This window comes from Sturnira hondurensis, unplaced genomic scaffold (genome assembly GCF_014824575.4).
Source record: "Sturnira hondurensis isolate 20B ecotype Veracruz unplaced genomic scaffold, ASM1482457v3 Scaffold0007865, whole genome shotgun sequence".
Classification (NCBI taxonomy): Eukaryota; Metazoa; Chordata; class Mammalia; order Chiroptera; family Phyllostomidae; genus Sturnira; species Sturnira hondurensis.
In genome coordinates, this window is record NW_028080496.1 from 4,735,297 (window position 1) to 4,756,361 (window position 21,065).

At 54.4% G+C, this 21,065-nt stretch overlaps 1 protein-coding gene across 1 annotated transcript in view; it reads left to right on the forward strand.

Annotated features, from left to right (window-relative positions):
- Nucleotides 1-21,065, forward strand: part of NTRK3 (neurotrophic receptor tyrosine kinase 3) — a 269,649-nt gene that overhangs the window by 216,958 nt on the left and 31,626 nt on the right. Inside the window, exons 14-15 of the mRNA XM_037053666.1 lie at nucleotides 8,110-8,282; nucleotides 10,727-10,970. Of these exons, the coding sequence (XP_036909561.1) occupies nucleotides 8,110-8,282; nucleotides 10,727-10,970 (417 nt within the window). The remainder of the gene's footprint in view (nucleotides 1-8,109; nucleotides 8,283-10,726; nucleotides 10,971-21,065) is intronic.

Here is a 21,065-nt window from a genome sequence, read left to right on the forward strand (position 1 = left end):
ACCAACTTTCTTTGGCCTCAGAGGTCAAGAGCTGGCACACAGCACCAAGGGTGCTGTGCCCCAGGCACAGCTGGAGGGGTGACCTTGCCTGTGGAAGTCCCTGCTTTTCTTCTGGAGCCCCCAGGCTGACTCCTCACCCTGGCTCACCCTCCTCCCTCCTCAGTGACCTGGCAGGAAGTGTCGTCTGTGCCTGAAAGGTCACCTGACCGTCTCTGAGGAGGAGAGTCTGGTGAGGGGCAGGCAGCGCAAGGACAGCCTGGTGGTCGCTGCTCCAGGGCAGCAGACCTCACGGGGAATGGCGGAGGTGGGGAGGGATGTCCAGTACCCAGCACAGGGAGTGAGTGAGTGAGTGAAGGTGGGACAAGCTCTTGGCCACCCCCTGTGGGATCCAGGTCCGGACCCCAAAGGGCACCGTGTCCAAGGGCACCTGCCTGCTGGCAGTGGCTAGACGGGCCCATTGAGTGCAGGGCTCCTTCGCTGCTGAGCCAGCTGGGCACGTTTGCAGCTGGAGCTGAATTGCTTGGACCGCACAGAAGGGACTTTGCTCGTCCACACTTTCTCCAGCAGTGACCAGCTTCAACTGCAAATCAGTGTTGGACAAATCTTTGAACATGTTGGTGTAAGAGTCAGGTCACCTCACTGAGGCACCCATGGGCCTCGGGAGCCCTGCTCTGGCGCTTGGGTGCACAGAGCCCAGTGTTGTGGGCTGGGGGCAGGAGATACGCTCCCCGTGGGGACTTTCACTCAGACCTCAGGGGGGCCCATCCTGAGCACCGAGTGCTGTCCCCACACCTCCTGCATGGTGACAGGGTCACGCTTCCGCACTGTGTGGGTCTCTATTCACGGCACCTTGTCTATAGGCCAGCTGTTCACTGAGGCACAACCTCAGTGCAGGCAGGCAGCGCCATGGGTTACAGGCACAGTGTGGGAGCCAGAGACCCAGCCCTGCCACCGATGTAGCTACGTGGCCTTCTGCGAGACTTTCAACCTCCTTGGGCCTCAGTTTCCTTGTCTGTGTAATAGGAAGGAAATAGAGTATCTTCTTCTCAAAATCCTGGTGATTAGATGACGTATGTCCCATCCCTAGTACACTGCTCAGGACCCAGTGAAGGCTCAATAAAGAGTTGTTGCTGTGTTTTTTATACTTGTACTTAGTGTTGGCATTGTTCAGTGTGCTTTGACATGGCACGTGACTGCAAGCTTGCACGGACCACCTAGAATCGAGGTTGCCGAACTTTCTCTCTAAAAAGCCAGACAGTAAATACCTACTCAACTCTGCCCCTGTGGTGGGAGGGCAGCCTACGTAAACCGATGGTGATGGCTGCTTTCCAATAATTTTTATTTTATTTTTTTTAACAAAAATAGGCATTGTCTGCCAGCCTCTGCTCTAGACATAAACAAGGAACTGGAGTATTGCCTGTGAAAGGGTAATGTCGGTTATTGCTGGACGTCCTGAGAGTAAGCCTGCTCTGCGGTGTCCATGGGCCCGGGGTGGCCTGGTGAGCAAGTACCAGGGGGTGTGGGAAAGCGTCTGCTTCTGTCCCTGGATTTAGAATCTGCATAGCCCCGAATCCTGATTTGCAGGGTGACACCGACCCGCTGGGCGTTCCAGAGCCCATCTGGGAACTGGTGAACGAATTGCACATTTTTGTGCTAGGAGCAGGAAATGAGATGATGGTCCGAAACCCTGGGAAATGTTTCCCACTGCGTGGTCCAGTGTTGAGGGCCAGTGCCCAGACTGGGTAATGCAGAAAATGTGTTTCTGTTTCCATCCTTTTAAAAAGGTTTCCTTCTCCCTGGGTCCTGGGAACCTCGTGGAGATGGGCGCTCTGGGATTTTGCGCCCTTGGCCGCCCAGTGACCGGCCCACCAGCAGCCCCCGGAAAAGGGCCTCCTCTCCCCTGGAGAACAGACAGGAAGCAGGGCTCCTGCCTCTGCATCCCCTTCGGGGTTTACCCGCCTCACAGGCTCCTTCCTCTCGAATTTGCTTGCATGTCGGGGCAGGGTAACTTTTGGCTATCAGGAGACGCACCAAAGTGCGCCCCCAAATTAAGTTTTCCCCAAATTGTGCTTTTAAGTCAATGGGCAAGAGTTTTTAGCTCTGAGGTTGCTGTGGTAGGAACACGGAGCCAGAGGGGCGGCCTCTGTCCCGAAGATGCTTGTGTTCCACTGGGGAGATGAGAGGAGACCCGAGGAAGAACTGGAGGGCAGGGCCAGGCAGAGCGTGAACCCGTGTGTGCCCGTGAGAGTGATGTCAGGTCACGTGGCTCGTGGGACTGGTCATAGGCAATGCCACTTGTAAGTAGTCACTTGACAAGCAATCTGCTTGCGTGAAAGATCTCAGCAGAGCCTCTTCTGACCACCAGATAGCTGATGAGAATCTGGGAAAGGTTTCCAACCTAATTAACTATCAGAAAAATGGCAACCGAACTATCATGAGATACCACTGGACACCAAGCAGAACAGCTAAATGGCAGCGGCAGTGCCTAGGACGTGGAGCGACTACCGCTTACGCTCTGCCGTGGAGCAAGTAAAGCAGAGGAACCATTTTTGAAGAACAGCGTGGTCTTCGAGAACACTGGCATTCTAGAACCCAGGGCTTCCACTTCTAGGCCTATACCCAAAGGTGTCTGTCTGTCTGTCCATCCGTCTCTCCAGCCAGTCAGCCAGCCATCATCTGCCTATCAAGAGATCTGTCTAAGAATCTTCATAAAGCGTCATTAATGTCGACCAAACTCTGGAAAGAGCCGCAGTGTCTGTTGTAGTAAGTGTGATATATTCGCGCAGTGGGAAATAGCGAGGAGAGTGGACGAACTGCAGCCACGCGCAACAACACGGGAAACATCACAAAAACACCATGTTGAGTGAAAAAAGACATATAGAAGTACATGTAATGCTATATATATGATTCTGTTACTTAAAAAAACTTTAAACTCTAGTGGGTAGGGATTCATGCTTAGGTAGTGCAAACTATTTTTAAAAAGCGAGGACATGAATTCTGTCAGTCAGGACAGTGGTGACCTTTAGGATGGGTGGGGGTGTCCTGGACGAGGGGCAGGGTGTGTGGTGGGGGCATGACAATATTTTATTTTTATGTGCATTGAGGATACACTGGCGTTAGCATTGTGTTAAATCGGTGTGCTATGAAAGATTCTTGTAAGAATTTATCATATTCTTAAAAATGTGCTTAACTTATTCATTCCTTAAGTATTTCTTGAGCACCTACTATGTGCTAGGTGCTATACAAGGCCCTGGGGACAGAGGAGTGAAGGACGCACGTAGGTGTGAGTAGCTCTTGTCTCAGAGCTGAAGAATCATTAGAACCAGAAGGGACATTGAAAGAGGAAGAGGCGGTGATGATGGGGTAGCGATGACTCTAACAGAGAGCACTTCGTTGGGTGCTCAGAACAGCCCAGGACCTGCGACAAGTGATGCATGCAGGCTAATGCTTCGTTCTCACAACAAGCCTGAGAGTGAGGCAGTGTCCCTGTCCCTGTCCCTTCCCCGGCTGCACAGAGGAGATCCCTAAGTCACAGGCTGGCAGTTCGCCCACGGCCCCCGGGGGCCCAGCGGTGGAGTCGGGTTCTCACGCAGGCAGCCCCCCTCCTCACAGACGAGGAAGGGGACTCTCGTCCCCGGTGCTCTTGTCCCCGTGGCCTGAGCGTTCTTCCGACTCACGAACCCTTCCTGCGGTCTTTATCTGGCGTGGGGTCTGCCCGTCTGTGGAACTTCTTGTTTTTACCTCAGTGACTATAATTTATTTCCAAGATAGTTGATTGGGTCTTCATTTTATTGTCATCTTCATTTTATTTGTCCCTGTTTTTGCTGAATACCTTTCTGGATTTTAAAATAATTATTTTTTCAGTCTCTGTGCATTCACTTATTTTGAACATCTTTATCAGCCTATTCTTAAAAAATTAACTTTAACTGCAGAAAATTTCATGTTCTGGTTATTGACCTTTGTAATTATTCAGATTTAGCATTGTATTTCTTCCGGTGTGTCTGAACCTCGGTTTTCAGGTTTCTTTTGGCTCGGAGAGTTGTTCTGCCTTTGGTTTGGGTGTCCATGATTCCGGGTTGCAGTTACCTTGAGTTTGAGCAGGGACTTAAAACACTTGTGAAACAGTCTGAGTGCAGAATGTCATGTTTTCACACTTTAAAAAATAGGTTTTCTCCCATTCTCAATACTTTTTAACCACTGGCCTTTCTCAGGTCTTCCCAAAGTATTCCTTCTGGGCTCTATAATAACAGCCGCTCTTTGTAATCATAGTTCATTGGTTTTCACGACATCTCATTATAGTTAGTGATGACAGTAACAGATGGAGCTGTCACCGGTGAACGTGGGGACATCACGCTGACGCTCGGTGAGCTCCTCCTGGGGCCGAGGGCTCTCCCCGGCATTCGGGGTCTGTCGGGCACCTGTTGGTGTGTCCTCGGAGGCGGTCAGCAGTTGACCTCGCTGGTCAAGTGGATGTGCCTCAGCTGAGAGTTCTTCTGGCTGAAATATCTCCCCCCGGCTTAAAGAAAAAAGAAAAGAGAAGAGAAACAAAGGCAGCAGACTCCCGAGGCTGGAGGAGCGAAGATGCTGAGTGACTTGGAGGCAGGGCGAGCTGCCGAGAAGTTTGAGAGTCCCCGCTGTCGGGGCAGCTTCCCTCCCCTCCGACCGAGCGGCTTCTCGAGACCTAGGGTGCAGGGCGAACGGGGAGCTGCGTGCAGAGGGGAGACCACAAGGAAGGGCACAGCCCTCACACTTTGTGGGGAGGGGAAGCAGACAGAGGGGGCAGATTGCAGCTCCCCCATTTGTTCGATGGACCCCGTTTGAAGGGCATCAGAGACCCCTCAGAATGACCCACCTCCCCGGTCTTCAGTGCCCCCAACTGGTGATTTACTGTGAAGTTTCCCTCGGAAGACTACCCCACGGAGAGCAGTGAGGGCGTGTCAGGGCTGCCGGTCCTCCTCGCTCTTCTCCCAGTCACCTCTGTCCCAGTTGTATCAGTCTCGGGGGGGGGGGGTATGGGGGGGCTGGCAGCCCATCGGCAGCACACAACCCTTTGCCAGTTGTAGCAGCGCTTCCGGCCTGACCCGGGAGTGCAGGCCGGGACCGGATGTGGGAGACCGCAGGCCTGTTTGCTGGGTGCCTCGTGGTGGAAGGGGCCAGCCTTGGGGACGCTGGCGGGCACCGCAGGAGACCTGGGAACGGAGGTATCCAGTGGCTGCTTTTGGCATCCAGGACTGTGCGAGAGAATGATTTACAGAGATGGAGAGAGGCGGTTTGGCTGGCCCCAAATCTGATCTACTTTTCCCTCTCATAAATCCAGCGTTCTCATAAATCTTCGTGTTCTCCCATCCCACCCATGCTGGGTTCCTCCCCCCGCCCCCTGGCCCCAGTTCTTCATGAAAATAAATAAATCACTGGCAGTCGTCCGACACCCAGGCCCCAGCACATGGAGTTCAGGGCTGCAGCCGGGAGCCTGGTCACCAAGACGCACCCTCTGCCTCTTGGCAGATGTCCTTGCTCCCATTGTTGGTGGATGTGCAAAATGGCCTGTCCCTTCAGGGTGGGGCAGCGTCCCTGAGAGGGAAGCCGGACCCACAGGAGACCATGGAAGGCCAGGGCTGGCCTAGATAACTTCCAACGTTTTTGTCAGGAGCGGAGCCATTTAATCAAACACGTTTTGTCGTGAAACTTCCAAATTTTGAAGAGAGTGAAAGGTGGTGCTGGTTGAATTTGGAGTGGGACTTTATATTTGGTGGAGAGACCGCAGACTTTCAGCTGAGGTCCTCCCTGGGAGCATTGCCCTTGACCTACAGACTGGAGACAAGAGGTATCATTTAAGATGTAACACGGAAGTTGATATCTAGACGAGGCCGGGCCTCCTCAGGCCTATTCAAGCTGGGAGTCCGTGGTCCTTGTATGCTAATGACCCACAGGGCTGCCGGCCCCCTCGGTGCAGTCCTGCATGTTCACATTCCTACTGCGCTGAAGCCCAGGCATCCCTGAGGGTGGCAGCCACTGCGTGGTGCGGTGGCAGGAGAGAGGCCTCTGACTGGGAGGCCTTTCCGTAACAGCAAGTTCTACAGGGAGGCCAGTCTGCCTAAAGCACCAGAGAAGGAGAGGTGTGTGGCAGAGAGCACGCAAACGGATACCCGTGTCTGTGTTCTCACTAACTCTGAAAATGGTGCACGGACTCCACAGTCCCTCCCTCACTGCCTCTTGCCCTGTCTGTTGAGGTCACTACTCTGTGTCCCTTGAAGCAAGCTGCTGCTACGAAGAGGGTGGGGAGGCTGGAGAAAGGTGTGAGCTCACCTGCCCAGGCTGCTCCTCCTGCAGAAAGGGTTCCCCCTCTCCCTCCCCGCCCCCAGCCCTCCCAGTTCATTCTCTGTGGTGGCTGCCATCACTGCACCCCCATGGGCACCTCATACCAGGCTTCCTGGATGTGTCCACACACTTCTGCTTTGGTCTCCTCACCCCCTTCTGGTGCTGGAAAATCCACATTTGTACCCGATCCCTCCTCCATTTGTCTTTCTGGGCCCTGGGGCGAGTGGCCTGGTCTGCTGCCTACTCCTCACACAGGGTCTTCCACTTCCACAGGGGCTGGGTCCTGACATGTCAGAGCCCACCAGGCCCCCACTCGCCGCCCCGCCCTGGGACTCTGCCGTCCTTTGCCTGGTCCTGCGGGTCCTAAGTCTACTGCCCATGAGTTGCCTTTAGAAGCCAAAACACTGGTGTTTCTATGCAAATATCCACCCACCCCTTCATCTAAAGTCAAGGGGTGAAACGGGCACGGAGACCCAATTCCACTGTCCGCCTGATTCCTCCTAGACTCTGGGCACAGGAGAATTTGAGAAGTGATGGCAGTGGGGGCGGGTTTTCCCACNCAGGAGAGAGGCCTCTGACTGGGAGGCCTTTCCGTAACAGCAAGTTCTACAGGGAGGCCAGTCTGCCTAAAGCACCAGAGAAGGAGAGGTGCGTGGCAGAGAGCACGCAAACGGATACCCGTGTCTGTGTTCTCACTAACTCTGAAAGTGGTGCACGGACTCCACAGTCCCTCCCTCACTGCCTCTTGCCCTGTCTGTTGAGGTCACTACTCTGTGTCCCTTGAAGCAAGCTGCTGTTACGAAGAGGGTGGGGAGGCTGGAGAAAGGTGTGAGCTCACCTGCCCAGGCTGCTCCTCCTGCAGAAAGGGTTCCCCTCTCCCTCCCCGCCCCCAGCCCTCCCAGTTCATTCTCTGTGGTGGCCGCCATCACTGCATCCCCATGGGCACCTCATACCAGGCTTCCTGGATGTGTCCACACACTTCTGCTTTGGCCTCCTCACCCCCTTCTGGTGCTGGAAAATCCACATTTGTACCCGATCCCTCCTCCATTTGTCTTTCTGGGCCCTGGGGCGAGTGGCCTGGTCTGCTGCCTACTCCTCACACAGGGTCTTCCACTTCCACAGGGGCTGGGTCCTGACATGTCAGAGCCCACCAGGCCCCCACTCGCCGCCCCGCCCTGGGACTCTGCCGTCCTTTGCCTGGTCCTGCGGGTCCTAAGTCTACTGCCCATGAGTTGCCTTTAGAAGCCAAAACACTGGTGTTTCTATGCAAATATCCACCCACCCCTTCATCTAAAGTCAAGGGGTGAAACGGGCACGGAGACCCAATTCCACTGTCCGCCTGATTCCTCCTAGACTCTGGGCACAGGAGAATTTGAGAAGTGATGGCAGTGGGGGCGGGTTTTCCCACTGACCGTTTTAGCTGTGGGAGCCGTGACCCAGGAAGCCTAAGGGGACAGGGCCTTTGTCAGGCCTCCCGCCTCACAGCCCTCCCTCTGCTGTTCACACCGACCCCCGAGGAAGCCCCGGCTCTGCGATGAACAGAATCCGGAGTTACTGCCTGGTGTCTGGGCTGTGGGGGTCAGAAGGCTGCTCTCTGCTTGTGCAGGGATGAGGTGCTGAAGGAGGAGTCAGGCCTGGCTCTTGTGACTGAGCCTCGTGATCTGTAAACCCCGATTAAAATCTCATTTGCTGGGAACCGGGCGGGTCTTTATGTTGGACACCAGGTTTCTTCCCTGGAGGGGAAGAACTGTTCCCTGGTGGCTAAGAACCGTTGCCCCACCTCGTCTCCAGGCCTTGAAGGACCCCACCCTGGCTGCCCGGAAGGATTTTCAGAGGGAGGCCGAGCTGCTCACCAACTTGCAGCACGAGCACATCGTCAAGTTCTACGGCGTGTGTGGCGATGGGGACCCCCTCATCATGGTCTTTGAGTACATGAAGCACGGGGACCTGAACAAGTTCCTCAGGTAAGCAGCGGCCGCTGTCCCCGCCCCTGTGCCCCGACCCAGCCCCACCCAACCCGGGGGGTTCTCTGGAGCGAGGAGTGACATTCGCTTCTTTGCGCACTGGGGTCTGGGGTTAGACTTGAGAAGCAGCCTTTTATTTTTTTTGCATCATCTGCCCAGCAGTGGGATTCCGGCCTCCCTCCCTGACTCCCAGGGAGGAAAAGTTGAGAATGCCGGGACAAGCAACCTTTGCTCTTCTTCCTGGTCCAAGGTGGACCAAGAAGAGGAGCAGGCCTGCCAGCCTGTGACCTCCACGTCCAAGGGCTCAGGCTCATCCTTTCCCCCAGTGAAGCGAACAGCTTTCTCACTCGGTGCCTGGTGTTGCTCCATGCTGTTGGGTCAGGCTAATCCTTATTCTTGCCCCCACCCTCGGGAAGCTTCTCTCCAGAGACCTTTTGATGAGGAAGCTTACAAACTCATCTGGAGACAGAACTAGTTGGAAAAGGGGCAGATTTCCCTTCGATAAATGTAGAACTGTGCTGTTTAGTGTAGTAGCCACAAGGCCATTTGAACTTAAATTTACGCTCCTTAAATGAAATTTAAAAATCTACTTCCTTGGTCTCACTAGCCACAGTTTGAATGCAACTAGCCACAATGGCCACCATATCGGGCAGTGTGGTATAAAACATTTCCATCGATGAAAGCTCTGTTAGATAGTGCTTTTCTGGAAAGATTGATTGGTTGTAAGAGGGTTTTCCAATCTTGGAGCCAGAGTGTCTGGGTATTAGAGGCTCTTGATGGGACTGCTAAGGGACTGGAGCCTCACCCAGGCGTTCCCCGAGAGGACAGCATCTTGGTGAGAGCAGAGTTGAGTAAGCACCACCCTGCTCCCCACATGCATCACCTTTGCGCATGCCCGAAGGAGGGGCAGCTGTGCATGAGCGCGCCTGCGGGNTTTGATGGGGAAGCTTACAAACTCATCTGGAGACAGAACTGGTTGGAGAAGGGGCAGATTTCCCTTCGATAAATGTAGAACTGTGCTGTTTAGTGTAGTCGCCACAAGGCCATTTGAATTTAAATTTACGCTCCTTAAATAAAATTTAAAAATCCACTTACTTGGTCTCACTAGCCACATTTTGAATGCAACTAGCCACAATGGCCACCGTATCGGGCAGTGGGGTATAAAACATTTCCATCGATGAAAACTCTGTTGGATAGTGCTTTTCTGGAAAGATTGATTGGTTGTAAGAGGGTTTTCCAATCTTGGAGCCAGAGTGTCTGGGTATTAGAGGCTCTTGATGGGACTGCTAAGGGACTGGAGCCTCACCCAGGCGTTCCCCGAGAGGACAGCATCTTGGTGAGAGCAGAGTTGAGTAAGCACCACCCTGCTCCCCACATGCATCACCTTTGCGCATGCCCGAAGGAGGGGCAGCTGTGCATGAGCGCGCCTGCGGGATTCAGGGCCCCGAAAGCAGGGCGGACACTCAGGCCCTGGACAGGTGGCCACCTTTTGAATCCTTTTGAATTCCATGGCAGAGAATGAGATTTCCAAGTTCAAACATAAGTTGTGGAAGCTTCTAGCACATTCACCAAAAACCGACGAGCACCTGCTTGAAGCGGGGCATTCAGTGGGTTCTATGATTTTGAGAAGTGACTGGATGGGGTGGGGAGCCGGTCATGAACTCACCCTGTGAGGTGGGTTTCCAGAACATGGCCCTAGAGGAATTGAAAGTGCCCTTAAGAGAGTCTAAACCTCCTGAACTGTGTTTCACAGTGAAATTTAGTCCTTTCCTGGAGCACTCAGTCCTTATAAAAAAGACAGGCCTGACTTCACATCCCGAATTTGTCCCATCTTAGTGATACAACCTGGAGCAAGTTATTAAACCTGGGTTCTCTCCCTGGAGAACAGGGCCGGCGAGAACCGTTTCACCGGTCCGCCGTTAGCCTGTTAAACGACTACGTCCTGTCATTCCTGGATCAGTGTCCACGTAGCCGGGTCTCAGTCAGTGGGAGCCGCTACCCTGGTGATTACAGTTCGCTCTCCATCAGTGCCGTGGCCTGTGCCAGTCTCCTTAGACCATCAAACAGAAACCTGACAACAGCAAGAGCTGTCTGATGTGAATGAGTCACAATTATACCTACTTTTTGTCAGGGGAAGAATGTATTTTCTCGAGTGCCACAGAGTGTTAGTAATTAGTTTATGCGCTGTGAGATGAACAAGACGGAAAGTCCCCGTGTGAGAGCCTGTCAGCTGTCATCTCTGTTGCGGGTCTGGGGGTGGCGTTTCCCTCCTCCCCGTACTCACACTGTGTGTCTGGGGTCGAATGGAAACAGGCCCGAGGCGGGCTGAGCAGGGAGGGTGTGGTCACTTCTGGGGCGCGTTCCCGGCCACCAGAAACCACGGCCTTTCCCCTGGGTCTCCTGAATCCTCTCCGCCCCCTCTCCTCCCCCGCTCCCTCCCGCAGGGCCCACGGGCCGGACGCGATGATCCTGGTGGACGGGCAGCCGCGCCAGGCGAAGGGCGAGCTGGGGCTCTCCCAGATGCTGCACATCGCCAGTCAGATCGCCTCGGGCATGGTCTACCTGGCCTCCCAGCACTTCGTGCACCGGGACCTGGCCACCCGGAACTGCCTGGTCGGAGCCAACCTGCTGGTGAAGATCGGAGACTTCGGCATGTCCAGGGACGTCTACAGCACGGATTACTACAGGGTGAGGCGGCTTTTCTGGCTGCAGGACTCCACGGCAGAGCTCGCTCTTGCTCACATGTCTTGTCATTGTCCATTAACCCTGTCGCTCCGGAACACACACACACACACACACACACAGCTGTGCCCATCCAGACACCTGACGACTGTCCTTTGGCCACTTCTACACCTTGGTGTCTTGTTCGTTATTCTCTCTCTAGCTCGCTGCTCCCTCCCTCTGGGTACGTAACTCAGCTGTACCCTTACGTCGCAGTGGCATAGGCCTTGGGTTCTCACTTGTGTCTTTAACACATACTCCTCCTTCATGAAGTGAAATACACGTCCACCCCTCATCGCTCATGCAGACCAACCCAACGTGGTGCTGCATTTTAGCACCTTCCAACTCCGACCCTGGTCCAGTCTCACCCAGCACACACTGGATTCTCCGAAATTACCTGTTGACCATCTAGGCTTGTTTTCAAAGGTGACTTTGGTGAGGAGCTAGAACCTGGAGTCAAGTAGCAGAAATGATTCACACATTGCTGCGCATAGTCACCAGATGGCTCAGGGGAGACGGGGGAAGAAAGTGGGTCGTCATGGCCGTGGTGGAGAGAGGTGCAGGCTGGGAAAGCCCCCCCGACGGCGAGAGGACCTGAGCTCCGTCTCACATCACGTGGCTGTTGGTTCACAGGAACGGGCGTCTTGGTTTGCTCCCAGAATTCCTGTCCCTTAGTCCTTGGGACTTACTTTCCTGTGGATTGTTGTGTGGTTCCGACAGTGTTGCTATGGCCAGGGAAAGCGCGTGGGCACGAGTGTGATCTAACTCACGAAAGGTGTGGGGTGGGGGACAGGCACAGCAGGAGACACGGGGATGGAGTAACTTCTGCAAACCGATCAGAAGGCAGATGCCTCAAAACTACAGAAAATCTACTTTGGGGACATTGAATGGACGAGGGCTTGGAACATGCGGGATGAGGAGAGGGTCGGGCACTGTTTTGGAGGCACGGCAGCCGTGTGTCTCACCTTCTTTGTAGGGGACGGACGAGCATACTGTGAGGCAGAGAGCCCGCAGTTGTCCTTCTGGCCCGAGCACGGTGCACCGGGAGGCTGGGAGTGGGGGGCTGGCAGCTGCAGCATAGTCCTGTCTGAACGTTCCTCGTGATGGCTCTGTGCAAACAGGACAGGAGAACTGGTCACTCAAGACACTTCATTTTAGCCAGGGCCTAAAGAAAAATGGAATGGTTGGGAAATGCCCACTGTGGCTACAGAGTCATTTGTTCATGGTACAAAGGATGGCAGACGGCGTAGCCTCATGAGAGGACGTGGAACAGAGTGGACCAAACAGAGGGGCGGTTGCATGTCTGCCGCACCTGCCCGGTCCAGTGCCCCCGGGGACGGGAAAAGGAGCACAGACTGGGGGCCAGGGCGGACCTGCTGGGGAGTGGCACAGCAGAGTCTTTCTTTAGCATCTAGACCACTGTTTTCAGTCACTTTAAAGAGAGGCATTGCTATGCTTCCTGAGGGCCCATGGGCCATAGATTTCTTGAGTCTGGCTGGAGATGGCCCTATTTAATTGCCTTTGCACTCTGTGCGATGGAGTTTGCGGGCCTGTCTGGCTGAACACAGATTGGTGTTGGTGCTGAAAAAGCAGGAAATGGGTCCTTGTTTTCCTGCGTGAGGAACAGGTTTGATTATGTCGGTCTGGTCCCTGCTGGCCTCACCGGGGCCTTGGGAAACAATGGCCAACGAGAACGTGTGCAAACTCAGCTTTCAGATTTGCCTCGGTGAGTGCAGTTAATACTTCTTGATTCCGATTTCAAAGAGGAAAAAAAAATCACATCTTCCAATGACACCGCTGTGCCCTTGCTTTAGCAACCGCGCTCTGTCGCCCTTCACTCCGGGGACAGCTGCAGGGAGCGAACTCGTGTCATTCACCGGGCCCTGGGGCAGACTAGGGGTTAAGGAAGGGAGAGCAAGGCGGGGGGGCGGGGGGGCTGTCCACCGTTCCTTTCCCCTGCCTTCCAAGCCAGGTGTAAGCGAGGCCAGCTGACTTGAAGATGTGTCTTTGGTCCCAAGGAGGCATGAAATAAAAATGGGTCACTGTTGCAGTGAGGATACAGTGCGCCCTGGAAAGTTCACACCCCACTGACGGTGGGTAGACACCACACTGCGCGTATCCACAGAGAGTCATCACGGTCAGTCTCTCTCCGGGTGCTGGCGCCGGCGTGGCCCCCGTGCTCACCGTCAGCGCCACGGGAGGCAGCAGCGGTTCACCAGCGGTCACATCGGGCAGTGAGCCTAGATGTCTGACTACCCACATGGGAAGGCATCAGGGTGTTGAGGGAACTCTGTATTTGCCCTGATTTTACCTGTTTACACCCCAGCACTGTCATTAGCAGCCATGGGACCTCAGTGCACTTTCCCGATCCTCTGCTTCATTTTCCCGTTTTAAAAGTGAGGACACACACAGCCTCTGGACAGTTATTTTGATGGTAAGCAGGTTAATTTCTGTTAAGAGCCTGGACCACACCACTTCCTGGATAAATTATGGGTTATCTTCCTTAGTGCCTGCCTTGCCTAAGGCAGGAGAACCCCAGGGGTAATCTCTCCAGAGGCAGTTCTTGAGTCGGAGAGGATTCTCCTGACTGCTGGGAAATAAACGAGGACCATGCCGTGGGATCTGTAGGGTGACCACCTCTGGAAAATTCCCTCCCCAAGGTTTCAGCCTAGATGGAAATATGGCTGTAAGTACTTGCCTGTTCTTCAGGTCAGTGTTTGCACGGTCCTGCTCATGAATCTTAGAGCTAAGTCTGGTGATTTAGGAAAGATTTTTGTGCTCCCTTCGCCAGCTGCAGCTCCAGGGGAAAGCAGTGATTGATTGTGCAGCCGGAACACGGAAGGATTCTCTGCCAGCTGACCCTGCACAGGCCTGCCCCCTCTGCCGTCAGGGTGCTGCGCCCTGACACCTGCTGGGCCTAGGAGCTGGCTGGTCTCTGGTGCCTAGTGTAGCTCAGTGTGGATGATATGTGTGTGTAGGCATGTGTGTTCGTGTCTGTACTCCCCTGCCAGTGCAATTCCAGAGTGTGCACGGGGCGGTGAGGCACGGGAGAGGTGGAGATAAACTCCTTATGCTCTTCCTTTTTCGTTTTTAATTTCTTAAGACAAACAGACACCATCTGGCTTGTGCATGAGCAGTATGCAAACGACTTACCAAGGTGAACTGCCTGATTTCCTGTTACACGTTTAGGGGGAGGAAACAAACATTTCTGCGCCAGAGCAACGCATTCTCTCCTCCTAAGACTAACTTGCAGTGACAGGCACCTCCTCCCGCTGTGGGCAGTGAGGCGATGCTCCTGAGCTCGGGGTGCCCTGGCTTCGACGAGGGCAGCTGGAGCCATCACGGGTCTCTGGGAACACCAGGCCACACTCAGATCTTTAGATTGGAGGGCAAATCCAGAGTTAGAGAAAGCATCGAGAGTCCCCCAAGAGGAGAGGCTGGGATTCCAGAAGAGAAATGTCTTCAGAGGTTTCGATTTGGAGAGAGGCGATGTGCTGAGATCCAGGAGGAATGGAGTAAAGGCTCAGTGCTCTGAGCCCCGGGGCCCTGGCCCAGTCAGCGCTCAGTCAAAATGTGAATGCGTGGCTGAGCGAAGTCGGAATGGGAGTCTGGAGTGAGGCAGCAAGGGGGCAGGCCAGACCCAGAGCGGCCTGCGCAGTAAAACAGACACCCACCATGTACGTGGGCATCCTCTCGGGAGGTGATGTGGGGGCCCCGTCGTCTCAGCAGCATCTAGAGGCAGGTGTCTAGAGGAGGCAGGTGACTGGCGGTCTGAGTCAGGGAGGACTCACAGGGAGGAGAGCCACGCGTCCAGGAGACCGGGGGAAAGTATGCCGAAATCCAGGCAGACGTGCGCGTTGGGGTGTAAGGCAGGTCTGGAAGCTGACATCAAGGCCCCAGTTCTGAGCTGGGGCTTCTAGGTCACAGTTCCTGGGAACTCCTGGAAAAGGAGACAGCAGTTTAGAATGAGTTGGTCTGGCTGGGAGAATGTTCGATTTTGTGGATGTCCTGGTTTCTCCCTGGCAGCGACGAGAAGTGCAGGCTCTCAGAACCACCTGCCTGGGCTCGAATCTCAGCTCCTGTGATTCCTGGCCACATGACCTTGGGCGTGTTATTTAACCTGTCTGTGTCCCAACTGTAAAATGGGGCCGAAAGCCTCTAGTGCATGCACTTGCTGTGAGGAGTGGTAATCGATACGAAGTTCCTAGGATGACAGATGCTCAAGAAGTACTACTTGCCGTCACTGTCATCAGAGCTGAAATACAGTTGTCCTCCCTGGTTTCGAAATGGGGATCAACGCTCATGCAAGCGGATTAGCGGAGGTAGGCCGGCTGCCGTAACAAGTGCGTGCAAAAATGCAGAGTGGTTTGCCCCAAACAGAGACCTGCCTTTTAGGTCGTGCAGCAGCGGGAGCAGGTGACCCTCCCTCTTTGTGTGGACGGGGAGACAGGCATGTGGTTAATGGGCCTGTCGCTTCCCCTCATGGCAAGGACCCAGTCTCGTGGGCTGCAAGGCAGGCTGAGAAGCAGAGTGTAGCGGTGTCCCTGTGGCATCGGAGTGAGCAGCTGGCATCCTCTGCCACAGGTTGCGTGAAGAAACCCTCTCTCCCCGCTCTCGGTTCCAACTGTGTGCCGCCCCGGGGCTGACGACGCATCGGGGAAGTGGGGACACTCACTTTCTCTGACGGAGCTTAGATGAGCAGGCCAGAGGAAGGTGGCGGATCTCCTTAGATACCCAGTCCCCAAGCCATGTTTGCTTCTCGTCTTCAGTCTGGGAGAGGGAGCCTGGCGCTGCCTGGAGACACGCCACAAAGTAGACACCCGGGCGGGGTGCTGGCCTTGGTGCTGGGCCGCCTGCATCCTGCATGAATTTTGCAAAACAACCTAAATGCTAAAACCTGTTAAGCTGTACACAACTGCAGAGGGAACAAACACAGAGGGAGGAATGGGGGATAGATTAATGCTGATTATAGTATTACACTCTTGTTTCCTTGATTAAAGCCAGAGGATTTGCACACTGATGATCTACAAAACAGTAGGCATTTCAGAATGCCGGTCTGTCGAGGGACGGGACTGCTGCGTGGGGCGGCCGGGTCTCCTGGCCCGGGTCTCCTGGCTGCCAACGTGAGGCTCCCTGTCGTCTGTGAAGTCTGGGGTTTGGGTTCTGGTTCTGTGTTCTGTTTTAGGTTTTGCCTTCTCTGGGGCTCAGTTCTGTGTGTGATGGTAAGTGGAGAGAAGGCTCAATTTCTTCAGGAAAGAGGGTCAAAGGTATGAGAAGAAAGCCGCGGCCGTGCTCAGCATTCTGCACGCTCGCTTCGCCCCAGATCGCAGCTGTTCCATGTGCCAACCCCGTCCCCTCTGGACAAAACACGGGAGCAGCCTCCGGTTCTGAAACAGGCCCGCCCCGAAATGACCGGATCTGGTTTAGTGCTGCCGTTTGCTTTCTGCTCTTCCCTCTTCTTTTCCTCTGAGATATTTGGGGTAATTAGCCAAATTCAACCTGGTAGGCAGCAGCAGCAGAACTATTGGGTACTTTCCCGATACTTTTTCAGTCATGGGAATTACTGTCCATCTCAGTTCTTCCGGACAGCCTGCCTCCCTAGACCCTATTACATTTTGATTCCAGTACCGTGTAGTGTGTGTGTGGTGGGGGGGGACGTGGACCTGCAACTCCTGCCTTTATTCCACACAATGCAGTGGGCACTGCGGACACACAGTGGGGAGGGCCCTGGGGGTGTGAGCCACGGGACACCCCAGCAGTCAGGTGGGAAGACAGCTTACAGAGGGCCCCATGGACAGGGGGCCGGTGTGCAGACACTCGACTGTCACAGGGAGGGGGAGGAGTCATTTGGGGCATTTCCCCCTGTAGGGGTAGGAACGCCCATCCTGGGCAGTACCTCCCACCTCTGCACACGGGCCCTGACAGCCTGTGACTGATGTGGCGATGAGAACCCAGGACCGGAGGCAGGAAGCCTGTGTCCCGTCCCTGTGGCACCGGTGCACCTGAGTTCCCCAAACATGAAGCCTTTCCTGGGCTTTCCTCTTTGTTGTCTTAAGGCCCTGCATCTCTCCCAGAGGCTGTGGAAGCCCAGTTGGAGCTGGGCAGCACCCTGCAGTTTCCCCTTTAAATACCTCGATGGCTGTGCCGCTCCTTTTCCGGGTGGGCTTAGAGGACCAGGTTCTGGTTCAGTCGGTGACTTTTTTCGATGGTGCTGACTTTAGAGCAGTATTCTCGACACTTATCTCCAAAGGCTGGATTAGGTGCATATTTTCCAACATAGCTTTTTTGTTAAAGCAGTAAAACCTTTTCTCCAAATGGAGTCTCACAAAATAGATAGAGATGGACGGATAGATGGATGGTGGATGGATGGACAACAGACAGACTGACAGACCGACACAAAGCCGCTCTAGTTGAGGTGGAGGAACAGGAGCTGTGGCGTTTTGTCGCCCCTCACCTGCCCTCTGTCCTGGGTCCCTGCAGCACTTTTGTGGGCGGGCTTCCAAGGGCCAGGACCCTGTCGGCAGGCTCCCCAGGTCGGATCTGAGGCAGCTGCGCTGGACACACATGGCAGCGACGGTGATAACAGTAAGAATGGTCGCTGCAGGGAGCCAGTGAACAGCGCGCTTTGCTCTTGGACCCTGTCTGACTCTCAGGCCTCTCTATGGCTGACTGGGTGACCACGTGAGGCCTCACACCGAGCCCGATGGAGGAGAAACGCACATTTTGCACACGCTGGCTATGGGGCTCTGAGCGTGCCCACCAGCCTCTGGGGCTTTGCCTGGGTGGGGTGGGGGGGATGAGGGTCCCGGAGACCTGTGTGTAGAGAAGGAGGCAGTCAGAGGTTATTGGCCTCTGCTGTGCAGATAAGCCCTGGGTGAGGGTGGGTAATAAGCCCTGGGTGAGGGAGGGTGTTTAAGACCTCCAGAGTCCTCGACAGCAAAGTCGGCCTTAGAACATCTGTGCAGCCAGAGGATGAGCGATCCAGTTTCTGCATTCGCTCAGCCTTCCCTGCTGCCCTGGCTCCCCTGTGCCAAATCCTCTGAGCCATTGGCAGGGCCCATGTGCCGGGGATGGGGCTGAATTCTCTGCCCTTCCTGTGTGCACGGATGAATAAAAGAACCCAATCTTTATTCCCAATGAAATTAAATTTTCATAGAGTGAACATTTGTGGCTCCACCATAAGCCAGAGAGATGCAAATCTTACAAAAGTGTATAAATTTCAGCCTAATTGGAGGATAGCTGCCTTAGGTGTTGAGAGGTGGATTGACAGCCAGGGAGATGGATTTTGGGAGGGCATTCCCGTCAGAGGGATTGGAATGAGCAAAGACGCGCACAGGGCTTGGAGGCTAGCACACTGAGAGAATGGTGTAGGGCAGCTTGTCACTCAGCTGGCCAAAACCCAGGACACACGGGACGTGCCCGGAAGGAAGTGTTTGAGGACGTGGGGGCCACTCACAGCAGCCCTCGAGAGGCCATCATTCTGATGGGCACTCACAGTAGGCTTGTCACCTGGTTTAGTGGAAGCGAGGCTGTGTGTTGAGGACAGATCATCAGGCAGACCGCTGGGCCCCGAGGCCGTGGAGGTGAAGGCAGGTCCTGAGCGTGGTCCTGGGAAGAGGTGACGAGGCCCCGTGCCGCCTTGTGGCGGTGGAGCGTGGAGGCGAGGCGGTCAGGCAGTGGGGCCTGGAAGGGGTAACTGAAGGCTGGGCCTGGCTCTCCGAGCCCCTTCAGTGCGGGGTTGTAACCTTGAAAAGGAGCAACGGTGAAATGGAAGGTTGGGACGGGCTTTTTACCAATGTATCTTTTATGCCACCTAGTCCATTCTGCGTCCTGAAAATGTTAGAAACAGATGAACAAATGTCAGATCATTCAATCAAAAAGAAAAAAAAAGGAAAAGAAAAACAGGAGGCTGGAAAGAGTCTGAAATGTCATCTGTTTCACCCCTGTGGCCCCAGGCAGAACAGCGTTGAAATCACCCCAGACAGATGGTCGCTCGCTCTGTTCTGTGCATCGGCTCCATTTCCTGGGACTGCACAGGTTCCCCTGTTTCTTCCAACCGTGCCAGCCAAAGGGAAGCTATTGCCAACGAGAGAGCTGTCTTTTGCTCTCTAATTCATAACACGCTTAAGAAGTGGGGGGTCCTCAGTTATGTCTGGCCAGAGTGCCTCCAGCTGCAGGGTGAGTCTGTTCCGTGGAGAGAAACGTGACTGATGTTACGGGACAGACATTATAGCACGAAGGACAGCGCTAAGAGAGCTGAGAGGCCACAGTGGCCTTGTGCCATCCACAGGTCATTGGTTGTATTTTATTCACGGGCTCCGTCTTCCCTGGTGGGAAAACAACGGAATATAAGCATCTCCCTCCCTTCCCCTCCCCTCCCCTGCCAAAAAATAATGCCCGTTTTCTGAACACAGTTTCCAGGGGTCCCTTAAGTGTGGAAACATCTCCTTGAAGTTTTGAAATCTGGTTGCTCTTTCCACAGTGACGATGGTCTGGGCATGGCATGGCCACTCTTACACTGATTCTTATCTTCGTGGGGACAGATACTGGGAAGAAGACGGGGAGTCACCTCAGGGGATCGTCTCAAGAACTTGAGGCACCTCAGCACTGAGCTGGTTGTCAGAAAGGAGAGGGGAGGGTGTGGCAGGAGGCCGGCTGCCCGGCAGGAGCCTGAGCCCGGTCCTCGCCCAGGACCCTGGAGGTCGGTGGGGGGGGGGGGGCACTGCCTGACACTGGCCTGGTCAGCTGCAGGCCCTGTTTGGGTTCCTCTGTGTAGAGGGCCTTTATTTTTTTCCCCAGGCAGAGTGAATCTGTAACTTATAAAGATACATAAATTTCCATACAAATATCATCTGTGCCAGCTGTAATTAAGATATTTGCATGTAAAGAGAACAGCGTGTTTCCTGACTTCCTCCTGGTGGGGAGCTATATTTCTTTCCTAATCCTCGAAGCCCAAGCCCTTGATCTGCCTGTGTCTCAACAGGAGGAGGGGGAGGAGGCTGAGCGTGGGGTCAATAGTGCCTCGGAAATTCAGAGTTCTAAACACAGTGTTCCTGGGGGTTATTCCTTTTTTCTGGCTTAGCTAATCCCACTGGACAAAGCTAGAGGTGGGAGGGGAGGAGAGCCCTAAAAAGAGTGGGTGGGACACCCACTAATTTTAGAGACAGTGGATGTCCTTTGAATCCCCAGAGTCTGTTTATGAGCTATGTGACCTTAGGAAATTTTCTGCAATTCTCTAAGCGTGAGATCCTCATCTTTTTTTTTAAAAAAAAAATGAGAACGAGTTCTTTTTTTTTGTGCAGATTAAATCAGATAATGTATGCAAATTGCCAGGTACCTATTAGGCACTCAATAGGTGGTCATTATTATTCTGTGTAAGTGAATGAAGTAGAAATTATGTGTAAGAAATATTAAGTTCTTTTCAGTTACGGGCCAAGGTTTTCCCCCTGATGGTCTTTGGTGCTGGATACTGAAATCGAAGGGAGACGAGCCTGCTGAAGAAACCTAGGGGGGAAGCGCAGCCACTTGCATCCAAGTCCGTCTGCTCAAAGCCCAGGAGGAAAGAGAGAGTGCGTGCCGCTGGTGGACCACAGGCCCTCCCCGCTGTGAAACTGAGGGGTCCAGCCAGGAGCTGGTCCCGGAGACCGTGCGGCCTACCACAGGCAATGTCTCCAGAGTTAGAGCCCCTTCCCCAGGTCGCCCCTTCTGACTCCAGGGGAGGATTTCCGGTCCTGTGCCCCAAGTGGTGCGGGTAGAGACTCGCAGGTGTAAGTCTATCCTCCCTCCCTCCCCTTTTCCTTCCCATGCAGGGGCCATGCGCCTCCCGAGACAGCGCCTGTGTGAAAGCTTCCTGGGCCTTGGGCTTGGGTGCTCTTGGTTTTATCACCACCACCATCACTACCCAGCCCCCCGCCCCGCCCTCTCCTCTCCTTTCTGGGGACGAGCTCGGTACTGACGTGCCTCAAGTCCTAGGCGGCCCAGATCAAGTGCTGTCTGGGAAAAGTGAGTGGAGTTCATCAAGGTCCTGTGGTTGGATCGGCGGGGGCGGGCCGCATGCCGTCT